General features: G+C 40.4%; 1 protein-coding gene across 9 annotated transcripts in view; it reads right to left on the bottom strand.

Annotated features, from left to right (window-relative positions):
• Positions 1-16,624, bottom strand: part of RBMS3 (RNA binding motif single stranded interacting protein 3) — a 713,047-nt gene that overhangs the window by 356,265 nt on the left and 340,158 nt on the right. For 7 of the 9 annotated variants that reach the window (XM_085051163.1, XM_085051162.1, XM_085051159.1 and 4 more), the window contains one exon: positions 394-563. In XM_085051163.1, coding sequence (XP_084907289.1) covers positions 394-563 — 170 coding nt within the window. The remainder of the gene's footprint in view (positions 1-393; positions 564-16,624) is intronic. The other 2 variants (XM_085051160.1, XM_085051169.1) reach the window with 1 other exon arrangement.

The following is a 16,624-nucleotide window of genomic DNA, read 5'->3' as shown; positions in this document are numbered from 1 at the left end:
GTGACACAGCAATCATAAAATGTGATAAATGATTGAGGGAGGAACACCCATGTTGTGTTGTGCACTGGGTTGTGATTCACAGATCATTATAACTATAAAATCTGTCATTAGGGAGGTTTTCCTGCCATGCAAATTCTCCTTTTAACATAAGAAATCAACCAGATTAGAGTAAACAGAAGTCAATGCGAAGGCTCTCACCTCTCTATTCCCCTAAACTCATTACCTGAAGGTTTTCAGCAGGCATTAATTAGCCGTTCAAACTAAAGGAATTAACAGTTAACCTTCAAGTGTGGGAGGCTTCTGATGCCTTTTTGTGGCCACACAAGTGTAAGCAGGAAGGCCAGCTGTGACATCCTCCTACAGAAAGACACTGGGTATTTGAAGGGCACTTACGGCTGGCACAGCTTGATAAGGTCCTGGTCCGTGGTGCCGGGTGGAAGGCCTCGAATGTACAGGTTGGTTTTACTCAACTGCTCTCCGCTGCTGTTGTTGCTGCTGTTGTTGCTGCTGTTTGTGCTGGGGCTGGGAGGAGCCATGGGGTGGGGAGCTGGTGCATAGGACTGCTGGAAACAGAGCAAAACAAAAAGGCTGTTACTGCAAAAGGCAGAAGCATGGCAGAAGCATGTGCTTTACCCAGGTATCTCCAGATCTATTCTATGCTTGTCCTGCCCTCCCTGACCACTTCCAGTTGCCCACTCCTATGGTGCCTGTAGCCACTCCCAGCCAGCAACGCCTTTCAAAATGCAAAACAGGACCAACCAACATTCTGGGTTTAGCCACGGCTAAGAAGTGCATTGTTGTACTATATATTTTAATTTGGAATTAAAGTAGCTAGATCACAAAGCAAAGCTCTGAAATGACAGTCACTCAAGGAGTAACTAGTATTAAAGAAAGAAGTTAAACACAATCTGCTCTAAGAGTACGCTAAGACCACAAATAAGAGTATCTAGCCAAAGGTACAGAAGCTGATGCCAGAAGCCTAGTTAGTCTTTTCTAAACATGAGGAGCACCCAGTACTCCTCATGCACAGTCAGGTGGCAGAGAGTTGGCTAGTCTGAGAAGAAAGAAATCCAAAGCAGCCTGAAAACACTCTGTTGTTACGGATGTCTTTCGCAATACAGAAACAGGGTTTGGAAAAGACGATCAGGCCAAGACCTTATGCTCTCAAAATCTTACCCACTTCTGAACAACCACAAACCACACACAGCAACTGAGAAATATTGCTTAAGAAGGGAGGCATTCTCACAGGGGAAAAAAATATTCTCCCCTAACTGACTGGTAAATGCATGCTGTGAAGAAAGACACCCACATGCTATAAAAATTACCTAAACATCTCTGTTCTGAGGCAACAATAAGGAATTTTAGTTGCTGCAACCATCCCTGGCTCTCTGACCACCAGAATGTTTACTCATAGCACAGTGTGCTTGCCAAGAGAACAAAGGAGTGATTGGAAGGAGGAGGCCATCCTGTCACCACTGTGACCTGTGCAGAAAAGCTGAGGCCTAGGGGAGAACTTGCAGGAACTGGAGGATCCTGAGGACTGAGCTCCAGAGGGGCACCCAGGGGAACTGGAGTCAGAGCTCCAGGAATGTAACTGCCTGCTGAGATGGAGAAAATCCCATTTCCACAACCTGATCAGCACGTTCTGCTAGCTTTATGTGTAGTGACAACAGCAGGTAAATGTTGGGCCAATGCTAAGTTAACCATGCTATGATAATGGACTAATAAAAGCAAAACTTCTGCAATTTTCATTATAGCAGCAATGACACTTCAGTGACTTCTAATATGCTTGTTCTGCATTTAGGCCTTGAACAGAGAAAATATTTAAGTCTGTGAGTAATTCTGATCACGCTAATCAACTGCCCCTTTAATGTCAGTGGCTCTACTTTAGTGCTTATAATTATGCATGCACTAAATCACAGTCTTGGTAGATGGATGTTTCTAAATTAGTAGCTCTAAACTCTTTCAAACTAGCCCCTTTATTTAGAAGAAGAAAAAAAAAAGGTGGAGAATACAAGGGGAGCATTAGTGACAGGTAAAGCTCAGAGATTTCAATGAAATGAACACCACACTTGCAGTGATGCCTTTCCTCCTGGCCTTCTTCCTTCTTCCCAGTTTCTCCCATTTAAACCAGAAAAGAGGAAACAGCATCAAGACATCAAAATTCCTCTGCAATCTCACCTGGTTGTAATTTGACTCAAGTAGGAGCCATTAAAAGGAAAAAACAGTTTAATAGTGTGTTGCCATGCTAGCAAGTAATGACATTCACTCTCATCTCCAGTAAAAAAGAAAGGGCAATGAGCTCCCTTCCCCAAGTCTCTGCATAGATACTTTTGCTGACAATCAAAAGCACTTAATGCATACGGATCATATTTCTCTGCACACACATTTTATCACTGGGTAATCCCCACCCACTTGAGCTTCAATGTCATTTCCAGAAATAGAGAGCTGAAGCAGCAGCCCTGAGTACCAACACAGGGAACCACCTCAACTGAGCCCCAACACTGGGGACACATCTTGGAAATCAGTTCCATGCCATGGCCACAGCCCAGCTGGATAACTCTGCAGGCAACAGTAACCTGTGTTAAATACATAGGCATCTATACAGTACAACATCCTACCTGAAAGCATATTTAAATCTCAGTACACTGCAGGGCTGTGGAAGAGGCAGGTATGACTGCATATAACACATTTGGCTTTAATATACCAAGAGTTCAGGAAATATTACATTATAATCTTGCATGTTTTGAACATTGCAAAGGTTAAATAAATAGACAAATAAAGGTCAAGCTTACATTCTTACTGCTTTACCCTTCACCTCCAAGCTTGCCATGCACAATGAATGCACGTCAATGACGTAAAGCAGTGAGAGAACTGCCCATAAGCCAATGAACTGCTAGGTACTTTATTATTAATTGTTATTATTATATATGTCTTAGCAGGGGATAATGAGTAAATGCCCTATTCTCACACCAACCTAATAAGCAAGAAAAAGAAAAAAATAAGTGGAAATTTACCTTTGAAATACAAAGAGCAATTTTCATTCTATTATAAGATCTTTATCCTCACACAGAGGAAAACACTGGGGGCCTAATTCTAATTTAAGCTTAAGACATTTTATCCCTCTCAGCCAACTGAAAGGGGATGCAGAAGTGAACACGAATTACATTTACACCAATTTTGAGGCCACGGCTACTAAAAAAAAAAGAAAAAGTCCTCGGTATACAGAGAGAACGAGGCCACACAACAGGTTGTCCCTCAAGTAAGAGCTGCTCAGACAACAGGCCCACGTGGATGCCTGGTTTCACAGCAGTATCCTCAGAGATGCTTTAAGGGTGGGCAGAGAGGCAACCACACTGCGCTTTGGAGGATGCTGATCTTCTCAGCCCAGCAAACACTGCTACACTCCAAACCCTCTTCACTAATAAATCTCAGCCACAGCAGCCAACAGTAATTTCCATGCATACCCAATACCCCAGAATACCATCTGCAGAAAGATTACAAAATTGCCTGTACTAAGGCTGATGACATCTTCTGGCTGGTTGCCAGACTAAAAGCTTCAGGTCAGAAGAAAGCTTCGAATTCTTGTTTCCTGAGCCGCTGAGTGTATGACTGATGGCAAAAGTATGCGCTTTGCCTCCAAATGAGCAAAGGATCTGGTTTGGTAATCTCCAAGTAATAACTGGACTGAAAGAAATGACTGGAAACCTAATGATGATCCCAGATATGGACCACTTGGTACAGGATCCTAGATGATGCCAAAGTGGGGCACTGCCTGGGGAGCCACCTGAACACCCAACAATGGGAAATTTATGTCTTGTTCTGGTGTTGGACCCCTCCACGGCTGGGGGCAAAGCACTTAACTTCTCTGCCGTGGGAGCCAGAAGGAGAACCACTGTCAAGACTGGTTCAAAACACCCTGACACCAGCTGTAGAATTCTGGAAAAGAGGTTTTGCCACCACAGCAAAGCACAGGATCTGCAGCTCTGGGGGGAAAAAAAAATAGGCAAAATCTAAATGTTTCACTTCAAAAGAGAGCTGGAATTCAGAGCTGGTTTTGCCATTAATTTTTCACATAGCCAATGCAACCAACTCATTTTTCAATTCTCATGCTTCATTATTCAGTGGAGAGTGTGTGGGGAATGAACTGGTTTGTAGATCATTCCAAGCATCTTATTAATTTAGCATGGATGGCTAATAGGATTTGTTTTCATCTTTGAAAAATGAATGAAATTTCTCCTTTTTTATTATTTAAAAGTGAGAAATTAATGTGCTAATTCTTATCCATTCTCAGAAACACACCCTTGTGCTTAAACCCTACAGTTCAACTCTCTGAAATAGTGTCCCATGAATCTGCACGCAGCTAAGCATGAATAATGAGATACACCTTGGTCTTTCTAAGTAAATAACCCAGAAATGCTGAAGCAGAAGCCTCTTGGATACTAAATGAGCAATGCTCCTCCTTCCAACATCCAACCTCCTTACACAAGAACAGTATTTATCTTTCCATGGCAACCAAGTACTCTTAGGTAGTTTTTCACTAGTTGCTAGTTTAGACTAAAGTATTTTCCTTCCAAAGCAAAACACTACTTAAAAAGACAAATTTCAAATATTTTTCACACAGAATTCCTTTTGGATGGGAATCACAGGCCCCAGATGCCAAGTTGTAGAGTCTGCTTTATTAGCAGCAGCTGGCTCCTTGGCAGGCTTCTGAGGCAGTCGGGCTTGTGGTTTTGGAGTGGCCTCAGAGCCTAGGATGCAGCTGGACAGCTATGCTAATGGACTAGCCAATTTGTTTGTAGTCACCTTTGGCTATCCCAGATTTGTACTCTTTTATCCACTTGAAAGGGAGGTCTTGGAAAGATTCCCTATTAACACCAATATGTTAACTTTTCCTATCATAGTTCATATTTTATATGAAAAAGTGAGTACAACACACAGTCCTCCATTAAAACATGCGTTATTTAAGCAATTGTGAACACACACTATCCATTTCACTCTGAATGGAGTGTTTTCCAGCTGCTAGATTCATCTAAGTGCTCAATTGCAACACAATTCCCTTCACTCCCAATTGAGAAAAATAAAATAAGACAAAGTAAATACAAATAAATTGTGCAAATATCACTTTGCAGCTCACATTAGGAAAACACTGTTCTCTCTACACCCTACTGTATGAAGGAGTAATTTTTGTGAGCTGGAGGGTTCTTACTGGCCAATTATAGAAAGGATGAGAGGATGCCACCAACTTTCAGTCTGTTGATAGGATTTTGGAGCTGAGCAAACAGAAAATCTCCTATTAATCAAAAGACAATCATCACAGTTGAGGAGAAAACAGAGTGGTAAGGAAAACATAGTAAAAAGAATTAGATCAAAGTCTCTGCAACTCTCCTGCCTTTGGTTTGCTTCCTGAGTGAGGAACAGCACCAGAAGGTAAGCTGTATTTCTCATCCATAGACAGGTGGAACAGAAAAGTGAATAAAAGATGAACACAGAAGCGGGAAACACAGACACCTCATGTATTTTAGAAAGGCTGCAGTCAAGGGAGCTCGAGGTATAATTTTCCTCCTGAGTGTGCAGGGCATTCACTGCTCTTGCAGAATCCAGCCATGGCTATTGCCTATCTCCCAACTGGCCAATGAAGGCCTGGGAAACAGAAATTCTTTTAGGTATGTAGTTTCCCTACACAGTCAGGTCTTTCCCTAGACATACAAGAAAAAATAAACAGATGTAAAAGAGCCTGAGTTTTCTAACCCCTCTGCACAGTAACAAAGCTTCCTAGACTGTTTCTGTAGAAGCACCAACCCACCTCTTGGCAACATTTTCCATTTGTAAAGGAATGGCATGTGAAGACATGAGTAAACTCAGAAGATGAACACAGACAATAAGGTTCAGAGTCTGTTCTCTCATAGTTCTTTCAATCAAAAAAACCAGAACACACCTCAAGAGGATCTTGATTTCTGTGAATTCCTTCCAAGGCCTTTAAAAGTGATTTGCTGGATACAAGAAGCCTAGTGAGTCAGAAATGCCGGGTTACGCTCTCTGTACTGCAAAAGCACTGCACTACCCCAAGCAAGTCATTTAAGTTCCTTACCTCCCAGTTTACTAATCTGTAATGATTTTTCCTTACCTTCTTAAGGCATATATAATGCTGTGTGATTACTGGATAAAAGACGCTACTAAGGTAAGGAGAGGAAGATGCAGAAAATATTATTAAAGTCTAACCTAATAACTAGAGCCAAACATAATTCTTTTGCAGATAAAAATGGTTTCTGCATACAGTGATTTTGCTCTTCTGTATCTAAGCTGAATGAATGAAATTAGTTTTCTCATTAGTAATATTTTTAAATTTAAAAACAAACTTAGAATTATGTGTTCTCAGGGCTATTGTGATCTTGTTTCTTGTATGCATTGAACTTACTTTATTGCAAATTATATCTTTAGTACATAGGAAAAAGGCGTAATTGTGTTTTGTTTACCCTTTTGTTTCACACAGGAAATAGAAGGTCACTTGGGAAAAATGGAAATTATGAAAAAAGCCCTAACCTAGTCCTCCAACAGACACCACAGTCATTCAACTGTCAGAAAAAAATTGGGATTTGGTGGCTCATTAAAACACTTTGAGATCTTCGCTTCACAGAAAAAGTTGTTGAAATCAGTAGGCTAAAGACTCTTGAGGTTTACAATTCCCTTGAACCTGGCACAAAGCATTAGAGATCTATAGAATAAAAGCACAGGCACAATGTACCTCAATTTTCTCTGTTCCAAAACACTTCTCTTCCAAATCATGACTGTGCAGATTTTAGCATTTCTGCGCAGTCATGATCTACATCTGCACGTAGACAATACAGAGAAATCAAGGCATCCACAAGAAGAGGAAGAAGTCCTTTATTGGACAGTACCTGCAAAGTAGATCTCATTTTAGAAAGTTTTCTGAATTAAAACCAACCAATCAAGCAAAGCAAAAGCTTCAGTAATTCACTATTCTGGCTATCTTTAAGAGCACTGAGAGTTTGGCAGTCGTTAGCCAGGGTGACATACACTAGAAGCCTGAAAATCTTCTCACTAATCACAGTAGCTTCTACTTCCAGTAAGACAGACTGAAATGGTCTGCACTACCACCATTATCAACAGGAAATTTCAAAAGCAAATTGGTCGAATGTAAAGCAGATTATTTTGACGTGTGATGAAGTAGAAATAATAAAGTGGATTAGAGCACGTATCAATAGGAGAGTCTGAAGATCATCTCGCCTGAGGATGAATGGGCAAAAACCAGTCCTAGACAGAGGAATGGCACAGAAATTAGCAGAATTGTTTGCAGATAGAGAATACCCTGGCCATCTCTGAGTCCTTGGGTTTTGGTCATTAAATAGAGGGAACAGATGCTGCCGAGCTGCCAACTTCAGCTCTTCACCCTCTCCTGCCTACACATTGTTATACCACAGACAGGGCTACTCATCCCTCATAAGCAATTTTCTTTTTATCCATAGACTACATGTAGCTCTGGTCTAAAATATGGTAACTTCTCTGAATTTAGGGCTTCTTACATCCAGACAGGAGGGTAAAATTTAGTCCCTAGCATTAAAAAGCCAAAAACTAGCAATAAGAGCTGTGTCACCAAATAAATATTTTCCAGAGTGGAAAATAACCTTCACAGCCTTGTCTCCTCCCATTTATTTCATGGCAGGAGGCTCCCATGACAGAATATTCCTGAGGCATTATTTATTTCTCCGCAAGGGAGAAGAAGAATTCTTTCTACAGATAAAGTATTTTGGCACTTTGGCAAACTCGTAAACAATAGCCTATATCCTTTGACATAAATTAGTGTTATTGCTTCATTATCCAATCCATTCATATTTTATTGATGTACTGAGACTAAATGTGAACAGACTCTAGATCTTAAAATTACTAAATCTAGGCAATCTGGACAATAAAACATTGCAATTCCTCTAATAAGAATATTTTAGAGCACAGATCAAAATATGACAGCAATTACTGCTTGTGATACAACAACTCTGTGGTAAAAAAAAACAAAAAAACAAACAAAAAAAAACCCTCAGAGGGAAAAATAACAAATTCAAGAAGAAATTATTGTTTGTGTTTACATTTCCACATAGAGCCAGTTTGGGGCTACAATGAGCTGTCGGTCTATTTGAAGGTTAAGAACAAAAATTCAGACCAAGAGGCTGATGCTTAACTTTCCAAATGTTTGCAAAAACAACCATGTATTTGGTTCCGAGAAACTAAATTTACTCTCTGGGTATTTGTTTACATGCGGCAGACTAAAAGCATCTTGGAAATGAAATGCAGGAGGCACTTGCTGCACACAGTTCACACGTACCCCAGCATCAGCACTGCTGCTAGAACCTGGCTACAAATAAAGCCCCCCACATCAACCTGAACTTACAGCACAGAACAAAACTAAACATCGGTATCATCTCTTTCTTCTCTGCTTGAGAATTTGGCGAGCAGAGATCAGAAGCAGATGTGTTTTCATTTTGCAGAAGGAAAGCCCAACCAAAAAGGTTTGTCAAGATCCAACCCAACTTCCCTCAGTTTGTCTTTCTTATAGAAGAAATTAAGCAGGAAATCTGCCACTGTTGACATAGGCACTGTTGGGATGGATGAATCAGGGATGGCAGAGCTCCCCAGGAATGTCCCTCATCATATCCCCACGTTACCACAACCATCTTTTGTAGATGTGGAGGCAGAGCTTCCTCCTCCACCCATTATATATAAAGATGAGTTGTGCCTCCCACCCTGCGGCCAAAAGAATCCACGGAACACGGAGTTTGGGAAAGGTTCTTCCTTTCCACAACAGCATGGCGTCATCAGGACAGAATCTGGGGCATTTCACAACAGCTAGAGTTCATGTTTTCTTTGAGACCCCTCCAGCTACAGTAACACACTGGTCCTAGGCAGGGTGCCAGAGGATGCCCACAGAAGATATGAGCCATCACAAACCTCACCACATTTTTGCTTCCAGTGCAAACTCCTCCAGCACATTCATAACAGCAAACAGCTTTATATAAAATTGCCCACACAAGTCATTACAGTACATACCTAATTCCTCACTTAGGAAGGAGACAACCAACCTTGCGAGACCAATGTATGTAATGTTATTTATAGGACAGCTAGAAAGTTTTCCAAGAGTAAGCTGATATGGTGGGGATAAGAATTTAACAGTATAGCTTAAATTAAGATGTCAGTCTATGAACATAGTTGGCCAAGGTGGTGCTTGTTAGTACTGTACCAAAAAAAGGCTAAGGGAGGCAGAGAAGCTGGGGTGGCCACATGTAGGGCTGACTGCAGGCAGCTGGGGCTGAAACCCCACGTTAAGAACCTTCCTATCCCATTCTAGATACTCCTCTACATTCTTAAAACTGGTTGCCTGTGTAAGAGATACAACTTCATAATGAAGTCACTGTTACACATGGCTTCCGAAACTGTTGGGGCCCATGGAAAGGAAGACTGAAGGAATGGGACTCTGCAAGCCTTAACTTGGTAAGGAGGTGAATTCCAGATCTTCTTCAGGTCAAAAGTAGCTTTGAGCATCACATTACTGGCATCCCAGGAGCACACAAAACATTATGAACATGGGAAGGCGAGCAAGATATGCCAGGAGCATTCTGGGATTTAAGGACTTACATCTTCACCTAGTGTCAATGATGGGCTTTAAATCATATGCTAAGGAAGAAGAATAAGCACTCTCCACTTTGTTACTGCAGATTCTGGTGCCTTGTCAAATCTCCATTTTCTTTAGCTTTCATGTGGCAGACTTGGGAGGTAGTATGGGAAAAGCTGTTTAATTTTCTTTGATTTAACAAATATCTAATATAACTTACAATTAAAATATCTTCCAGACATCAATCAAATCCACTTGAGGCAAAATTTACTAAATAAACTGAGTAATTAATACAAAAATAGATAACTTCTTTATCCTATTTTTGGAATTTTAAGAATTACACCCTATTTATTTAGACATTTCTATTTTTTTTTCTTAAAATACAATTTTCTGTAAATTATATTGTTTTTGAAAAGTAACTTACTTAAGCATGCTGTGAGTGAGTACAAAACCCCAACACTGCTGTGTTTTTGGACCCATGAAACAAAATATTACCATTTTTTTTCCCATTCATACTCTTACAAGGAAGTCATACATACCTTAGGCTGAATTGAAGCATGAGCGCTAAACTCTCAAGGCACACCCTGTATTCACACCAAATGCAGACTGAGGCAAAAATCCTAATTGATTAGCTCACTCACAGGGGTATTTCGCCACCTGTCTAGGTAGATGCCACAGCAGCTACTGCCCAGCACACATGGTTGTCACAACTCGAGGTCCTGGAACCACAGGACTACTTATTGATGGAAATTTTGTAATACTTAAGAGTCACTGGAAGATGACAATTATTTCTTTGCAACTAGTGAGATTCTGACATGTTTTTTTTTCCTAGAAAGCAAATAAAAACTATGAAATTTATTTGAAAAATGAAGGTAGCTTCAGGATGTCCATTTTGCTTCAAAATCAGTGAATCCCAATACACATAAACCTGACCTGCTGCTTAGATATGCAAGAGACCCATCATTTTTTACACTGCAATCCAGTATTATTCAGCAAGTCATTTCACATCTAATTTCTACTTATTTCTTCAATGTTTCCCCTCTCTCTGATTTTTAGCACTTCTCAGAGCAGGGGGGGAAATTTAAAAGATCTGCATTTACTATGGTATGATTTCTCAGTCTTCCTATTTCTTCAACAACAGATTGTGCCACTGTGCTTGTCCAAAGTTTCAAATGTCATTTGACTCATGCACTCAGAAATGTTGACTCAATTAAAATATCCACGCAAAACTAACTTCCAGTTGGGTAAAAGTAACCTACCCTCCTTTTTCCTGATATACTTAGAATGTCTCATAGTGCAGAAATTTGATTTCAATGTGACAACTTGCTTTCTCTCAGTTCCCCCAGATCATCACTATTTTCTGCTAAATGTGGCACAGTGAGCCAAGCATGTTGCTAACAGACACAGACTTAGCTGAAGACACTTGGTCTAAACCATTTTAGGCTCTGTGCCATGTGCATTTTCCATCCAGTGCAAAGTAACAATAGGAAGAACCTGAACTTCAGCACTCAGAGGTGAAGAGCTTTGCAATGTGGGGACACAGCTGCTTCGTTATGCATCTGTGTAAAATCCTACTGACCACTAATTGGGATAATGAGGTACTCCTGTTGCAAGCAACAGGAATTCAGAGTAACAGGGTATACATACGTTAAATTCCTGAAACAAACCACCACCTCGATTTATTGTTTTTCATCCAAATTATATATTTCCTGATAAATAAAAGCTTACATTTCCTTCTGCACTGCAACATTGCCTCCAATCTCTTCTGTTAGCTTTCTGCCTTTTTGACCTTTTAATATTCTTCATTCATGCATGATTTATTTTTTAAGTCGGCATTTTTTTCCTCTGGAAAGAATATGTATTTGAAGTAATTTCAAATGTTAAATCAGGATAAGCAAAGGAAGAAAGAAAATCTCCTTAATACATTTTCTTAATAAATGTTGTACCATGCTTTAGAATAGAAGCTTGAAGAATTATAGCATGTAACAATAAGGTTTATATTTCAAATCAGATACATGTAAATATTCTAAAAGTCTTAATGCCACTTAATACCACTGTCATAGGCTCATATGCACAAAATGTTGTGGGTGAAAAAAAATGAGTTCAAGTCTAAAATGAAAAATAATTTATATTAAAAAAACCAAACAAGAATGGGGAAGAGTGGCAACTACAATACTTCAGCAAGCATTACAGCTATTGTAATAATAACACACAGTGTTAACAGCTGGAGCAGAAAGATGAATTGATTAGGAATACCAGCTTGTCTACAGGAGTGTTGGCAGCAAAAGGAAGAGTAAAGAAAAGATTTGTCCACTGTTCAATAAGGCAGGGGACAAGTGATAAAGGACAGATATAAGCACTTGGTGCTTTCTTAGCCTTAGTCTCCACTGGTAAGGTCAGCTTCCAGTCCTCTTGGCTGTCCTCCCTTGTAGTAGGGCCTAGGGTGAGAAGTGCTGCCCAGGAAGAGGAGCATTAAGTTAGAAACTACTCCAGGAAGCCGGTGAGAGGTTATTGAGCACAAACGGCAAGGGAGCTGGCCAGTGTTGCACAGAGGCTGCTCTCTCTTTTCTCTGAAAGGCCATAGCAACTGGAGGCCAGCAGGATGTCCCTGATGTCTGGGAAAAAAAGTAAACATTGCATCTGCCCTCAGAAGAGGGAAAATCTGGGGGTCACCAGGCTGGCCACAGCCTAGGACAACTAAAGAAAAAAGCCTCATAGGTGCTGTGTCTAAGCATGTGAGGGATGAGAGTATCCAGCATGGATGAACTAGGGCAAACAAGACTTGGCCACCTCATTCACTTTCTGTGTTGGGACAAGCAGCTCCACAGATCAGGGGAGAGAAGGGGATGTTGCTTTGCTTGACTTTAGCAAGGCTTGCAATGTGGCACTGTCACAACAAGCTGGACAACAGGAGGGAGAGCACCCTCACCAAGACTGCAGGTAACACCGAGGAGGGGAGTGGTTGGCCAGCTAGGGATAAGGGCTGTCTGAAAACATGAATATCAGTACATCCCCTGCTATAAGAAAGAGCTACTCAGCACAAAACTCCTTCCCCTCATGCATTATGTATGCTAAAAGTCCTCCAAGTTTACTTACAGAACAAATGACTACTAAGTGATTTGTGCAGGTACATCCTATAATCAAATTCAACTGCACAAAAAGGATTTACTAAAACTGAGACATATGAACTTTATTCCTTTGCTAGGCTTTGACCTCAAGTTTAGTTCATTTGCTAAAGTCATTATTAAACAACAATGTTCCACACAGATTTCAACAGCAGTAGTATTTACATTAATGCAATATCCCTGGATTAAAGGAATTAGAAATACTGAAAATCCTATTCCTCAGCTTCTTTGAAGATCTACAGTGTAGACTAAGGAAACATTCTCTAAGAAAAAGCAGTACTAATTTCAGGGCAGTCTGGTTCTCAGTCATTTGAAATTAAATAAACTGACAGGTCTTCAAAAATCTCTGAGAATTAAAGTCACATAATTAATGCCACTACCAGTTGCCATAAGATAATCAAAGTTCAGTTTGGGTAAGATTTTAAATTCAACGTATCCATAGTTATAACAAATTGATTTTTTCTTTAATATCATCTTCTTAAAATGGTGATGGGAGTCTGAATCCCCCAGTCATACCAAAGTGTAGGTCCCAGTGGGCAGTATATTCCGTGCAGGTACTCAGAGTATCTAGGCTCAGTTTCAGACACAAAGGGTCACACACAATAGATCTAAAGGGCTAACTACAACTTCAGCCTCAGTTTTGGGAAAATTGGTCCAAAAAAACTTGAAAAACAACTGCAGTGGGACCCTGAAAGACAGCAGCACAAATACTGCAGGTCTCCCAGGTGGGTCTGAGGAGCTGCAGGACTGAGTTCTAGTTAGAATGAACCAAACTATCACTAAATACAGCAAAGGCTGGGGTCTTGTGGAAAGCACAACATATCCAATCAAGTATTTAAATGACCACGTGGTAGTGACTACTCACACAGGATCCAAATTCAGGTTCATGAAGAATTAATTCCCATATTTCCTAACTCCTGACTCTTTGACTAGATAATCTTCCTCTAACAGAATTAGCAGAGTGTGATAACAGGAGCTGAGACTTAGTTTCTGTAAGAAACACCCCATTTGGGAAAACAAAAGGCCTGTCTAGCAGAGAGACTTACATTTGGGTGTTGCTACTAACAGGTGGGAACATCTTAGGAAATGGCATGAGAAATGCAAGCAGAGAGTAAATATCCCCAGAACACTTTTCACCTCGCGACTTCCTAACCAGATGTTTTACAAAGATCAACATCCTACATCTTCTGTGATTTGACCCATTAGGCTTTTGTCCGCTAAAAACATCCTTGTGGGAATCACTTTTAGAATTTAATTTTATATTAAAGAAAAAAAGACCCTGCATATTTTAAATCTGCCACCAAAAAAAAGTGCAATTGGTGCTGCTTGCCCCCAACTCTTGTTTTATACAAACGGTTTTGCAGAAGTTCTTTTTCCACCTTCTTCCTACCATTCAGAACATTTTATGTGAAACATTTTATCTCATATCTTATGTGGACAATCCTCAAAAACACGAGGAGGTGGCAGCCACACAGTCAGGAGGACTGCTATCACATCTTTTGCAAGTAAATAGAAACACTGTTAACACGGTGATGCATTTGCCAAAATACAGAGTCAGATTATTAAAAGCACTGGATGTTTTTAACACACTTTTAAAAACAAATGTCTATATTAAAAAATGTTTCTTTATTGGGATTTCTCCTAAAAGAAAAAAAAAAAAAGGGAATCCTAGACAAAAAATATATCAACACTCTTAACTCTACTGATGTTAAACTGTAATAATCTGTGTTATCCCTCATATGCCTAATATTTTGTTTGCAATAGCGTGCCACTAAATTTCCTTTCATAAACCCTGGGCTAATGCAGTTCTTGCTGTGCAAGAAGTCTTTCGATGATACAAACAACCTGTTATCAGGCTATTATATATTTCACTGAGGCCCATTTACCATTACAATTCCCTCATCCAACCACCCCAAACAGATGAAATGCTACTGCATAGTAAGAAATAGATCCAGCAACATGGCACCCCTGGGAGGGACCATGACACAGCTTTTGGCTGCCAAACAGAGCCCAGGTTTCCCTGCCCCCATCTCAGATCTTGAGAGCTCACCCTGCTCCCAACACATCTGGAACTGCCTCTGTAGCCAGTAGACCTTCAACAACCTACTGGCCTGGCAAGGAGGACACAATTTAAAAGTTCCTTTGGAGGCTGTATACTGAGCTGCAAGTGGTCTCCTGACATCTTCTGCTCTTTCTTTCCCTTCCCCCTTCTAAACATCATCAGCTGCATAAAGATGACTCAGAACATCCGGAAAGAGAGGGTTTGTTCAGGCCCTGTTGGCAAAACAGGCAAGTACAGGTGAGAGTCAATCTGCACTGATTCCTGCAATCCAGTACCACAGCTCTGAAAAAATACAGCAATGGCTATGGAGTTACGTATATGCATTCACTGCGTTTCTCAGTCCCTATATCTTACATTTATTCACCAAAGTAACAGCTTTTCTTTTCTCATTAATGCTTTTTACAGTCTTCAGTAATTCTTCTGCAGGAAGCTATTAGTACATTAACACAAGCCAGGAAAACAAGACTTTGAAATATTCCCCCCGCCGCTCCCCACTATGTGTGCCATGGAGAACGATGACACAGTGTAGCCTGGTTTCCCTTAAAGCACTTCCACCCTCCCGAAGCACTAACTGCCAGGTTTCTGCAGCGACAGTCGGCAAGGCTAAAATTAGCAAGCAACACCTTCCCTTGCACCTCATCACATGATAGGAAACAAACATAAATAGGGAAATACAATATGTTCCTAAAGGTGGAGTCGGAATACTTTCATCTCTGTAACAGTTTAGCAGTAAAGGACACTTATACAAGCAGTTTCTTTTGATATGTCATCTGTTACTTGAATTGTGATTTGCTTTCTGCAGAGTATAAAAGACAACCACCTCTAAATGTGCTTCTTCAGAACTGTTTCTAGCCTGAATGAAACTATTTAATGTCTATGCTACAAATTTTTTTATTAGGCACCACTGTGTTATCAGATGCTTATTTATTCTTGCATGCTTCTGCAGGGATAAACCCCAACCTTTCAGTGGATTCATTTGATTGGCAACTGTTGTACATTTTACCCTGGAGTATCTCAAACTCCTTTGCAGGCCACATCACTCCCTCGGTGCAGCTAATTGCAGGCTGCATGACAGACTCGAAAGATAAAGGATCAGGTCATATTTCTCCTTTTTTTCCCTTTTCCTAAACAGTGCCATGCAGGCCTTTACAGTTACGCAAAGAAGCCACAGCTCTTCTCTTTCAAACCTTTGTCCTGAGGACCCACCAAAAATTAGGTGTATTGATGTCAATTTGTAAATTCAAACATAATGAAAGGCAGAGTTAAATCTGCTGAAGTTGCATCACAGTCTGCCCACAAGGAGAATGGGTATCCAAATTATTAACTCATTTAAGACCTTTATTTCTCCTGCATAAGGGAAGCATAAATAGTCCTTTCACATATAGAAAACCCCAGACATATATCACAGTGTTGCATAACATGACAGAGCATACAACAGGAGGGCATAGAGCTAATGTGATTCAACTTACACAGAGCTCTGACAACCTGCTTCTAAAGCTTAGCATCACTTTGCTGGCTCAGTTCTAGCACAGCTCCATCCTCTGCCTCATGGATTCTTCTTTCTGCATGGTGTGCCTGTGGCTGAGGAAAAGGAATAACTTCTCCCTGAAGCAAGGGTCTGTCTTGGTCACAAATTCCCAAGACAGCACCCAGGATGCACTGGAGCCACAGCCACATCATCAGACCTGAGGTACAGAGAGGTTGAGGTTTTTTTGGATTTTTTATTTTTAATCATTTGGGATCTGACTGCTTCTATTTTAGTATCCCTAATTACAAACATAGTTATTTTGGTCCTAAAATGTTCTGAGCTTTTAT

The sequence above is a fragment of the Lichenostomus cassidix genome, chromosome 2, assembly GCF_008360975.1.
Source record: "Lichenostomus cassidix isolate B80296 chromosome 2, HeHo_3.0, whole genome shotgun sequence".
Lineage (NCBI taxonomy): Eukaryota > Metazoa > Chordata > Aves > Passeriformes > Meliphagidae > Lichenostomus > Lichenostomus cassidix.
The sequence above is the reverse complement of the archived record's forward strand: the minus strand, read 5'-3'. Positions and strand labels throughout refer to the sequence as shown.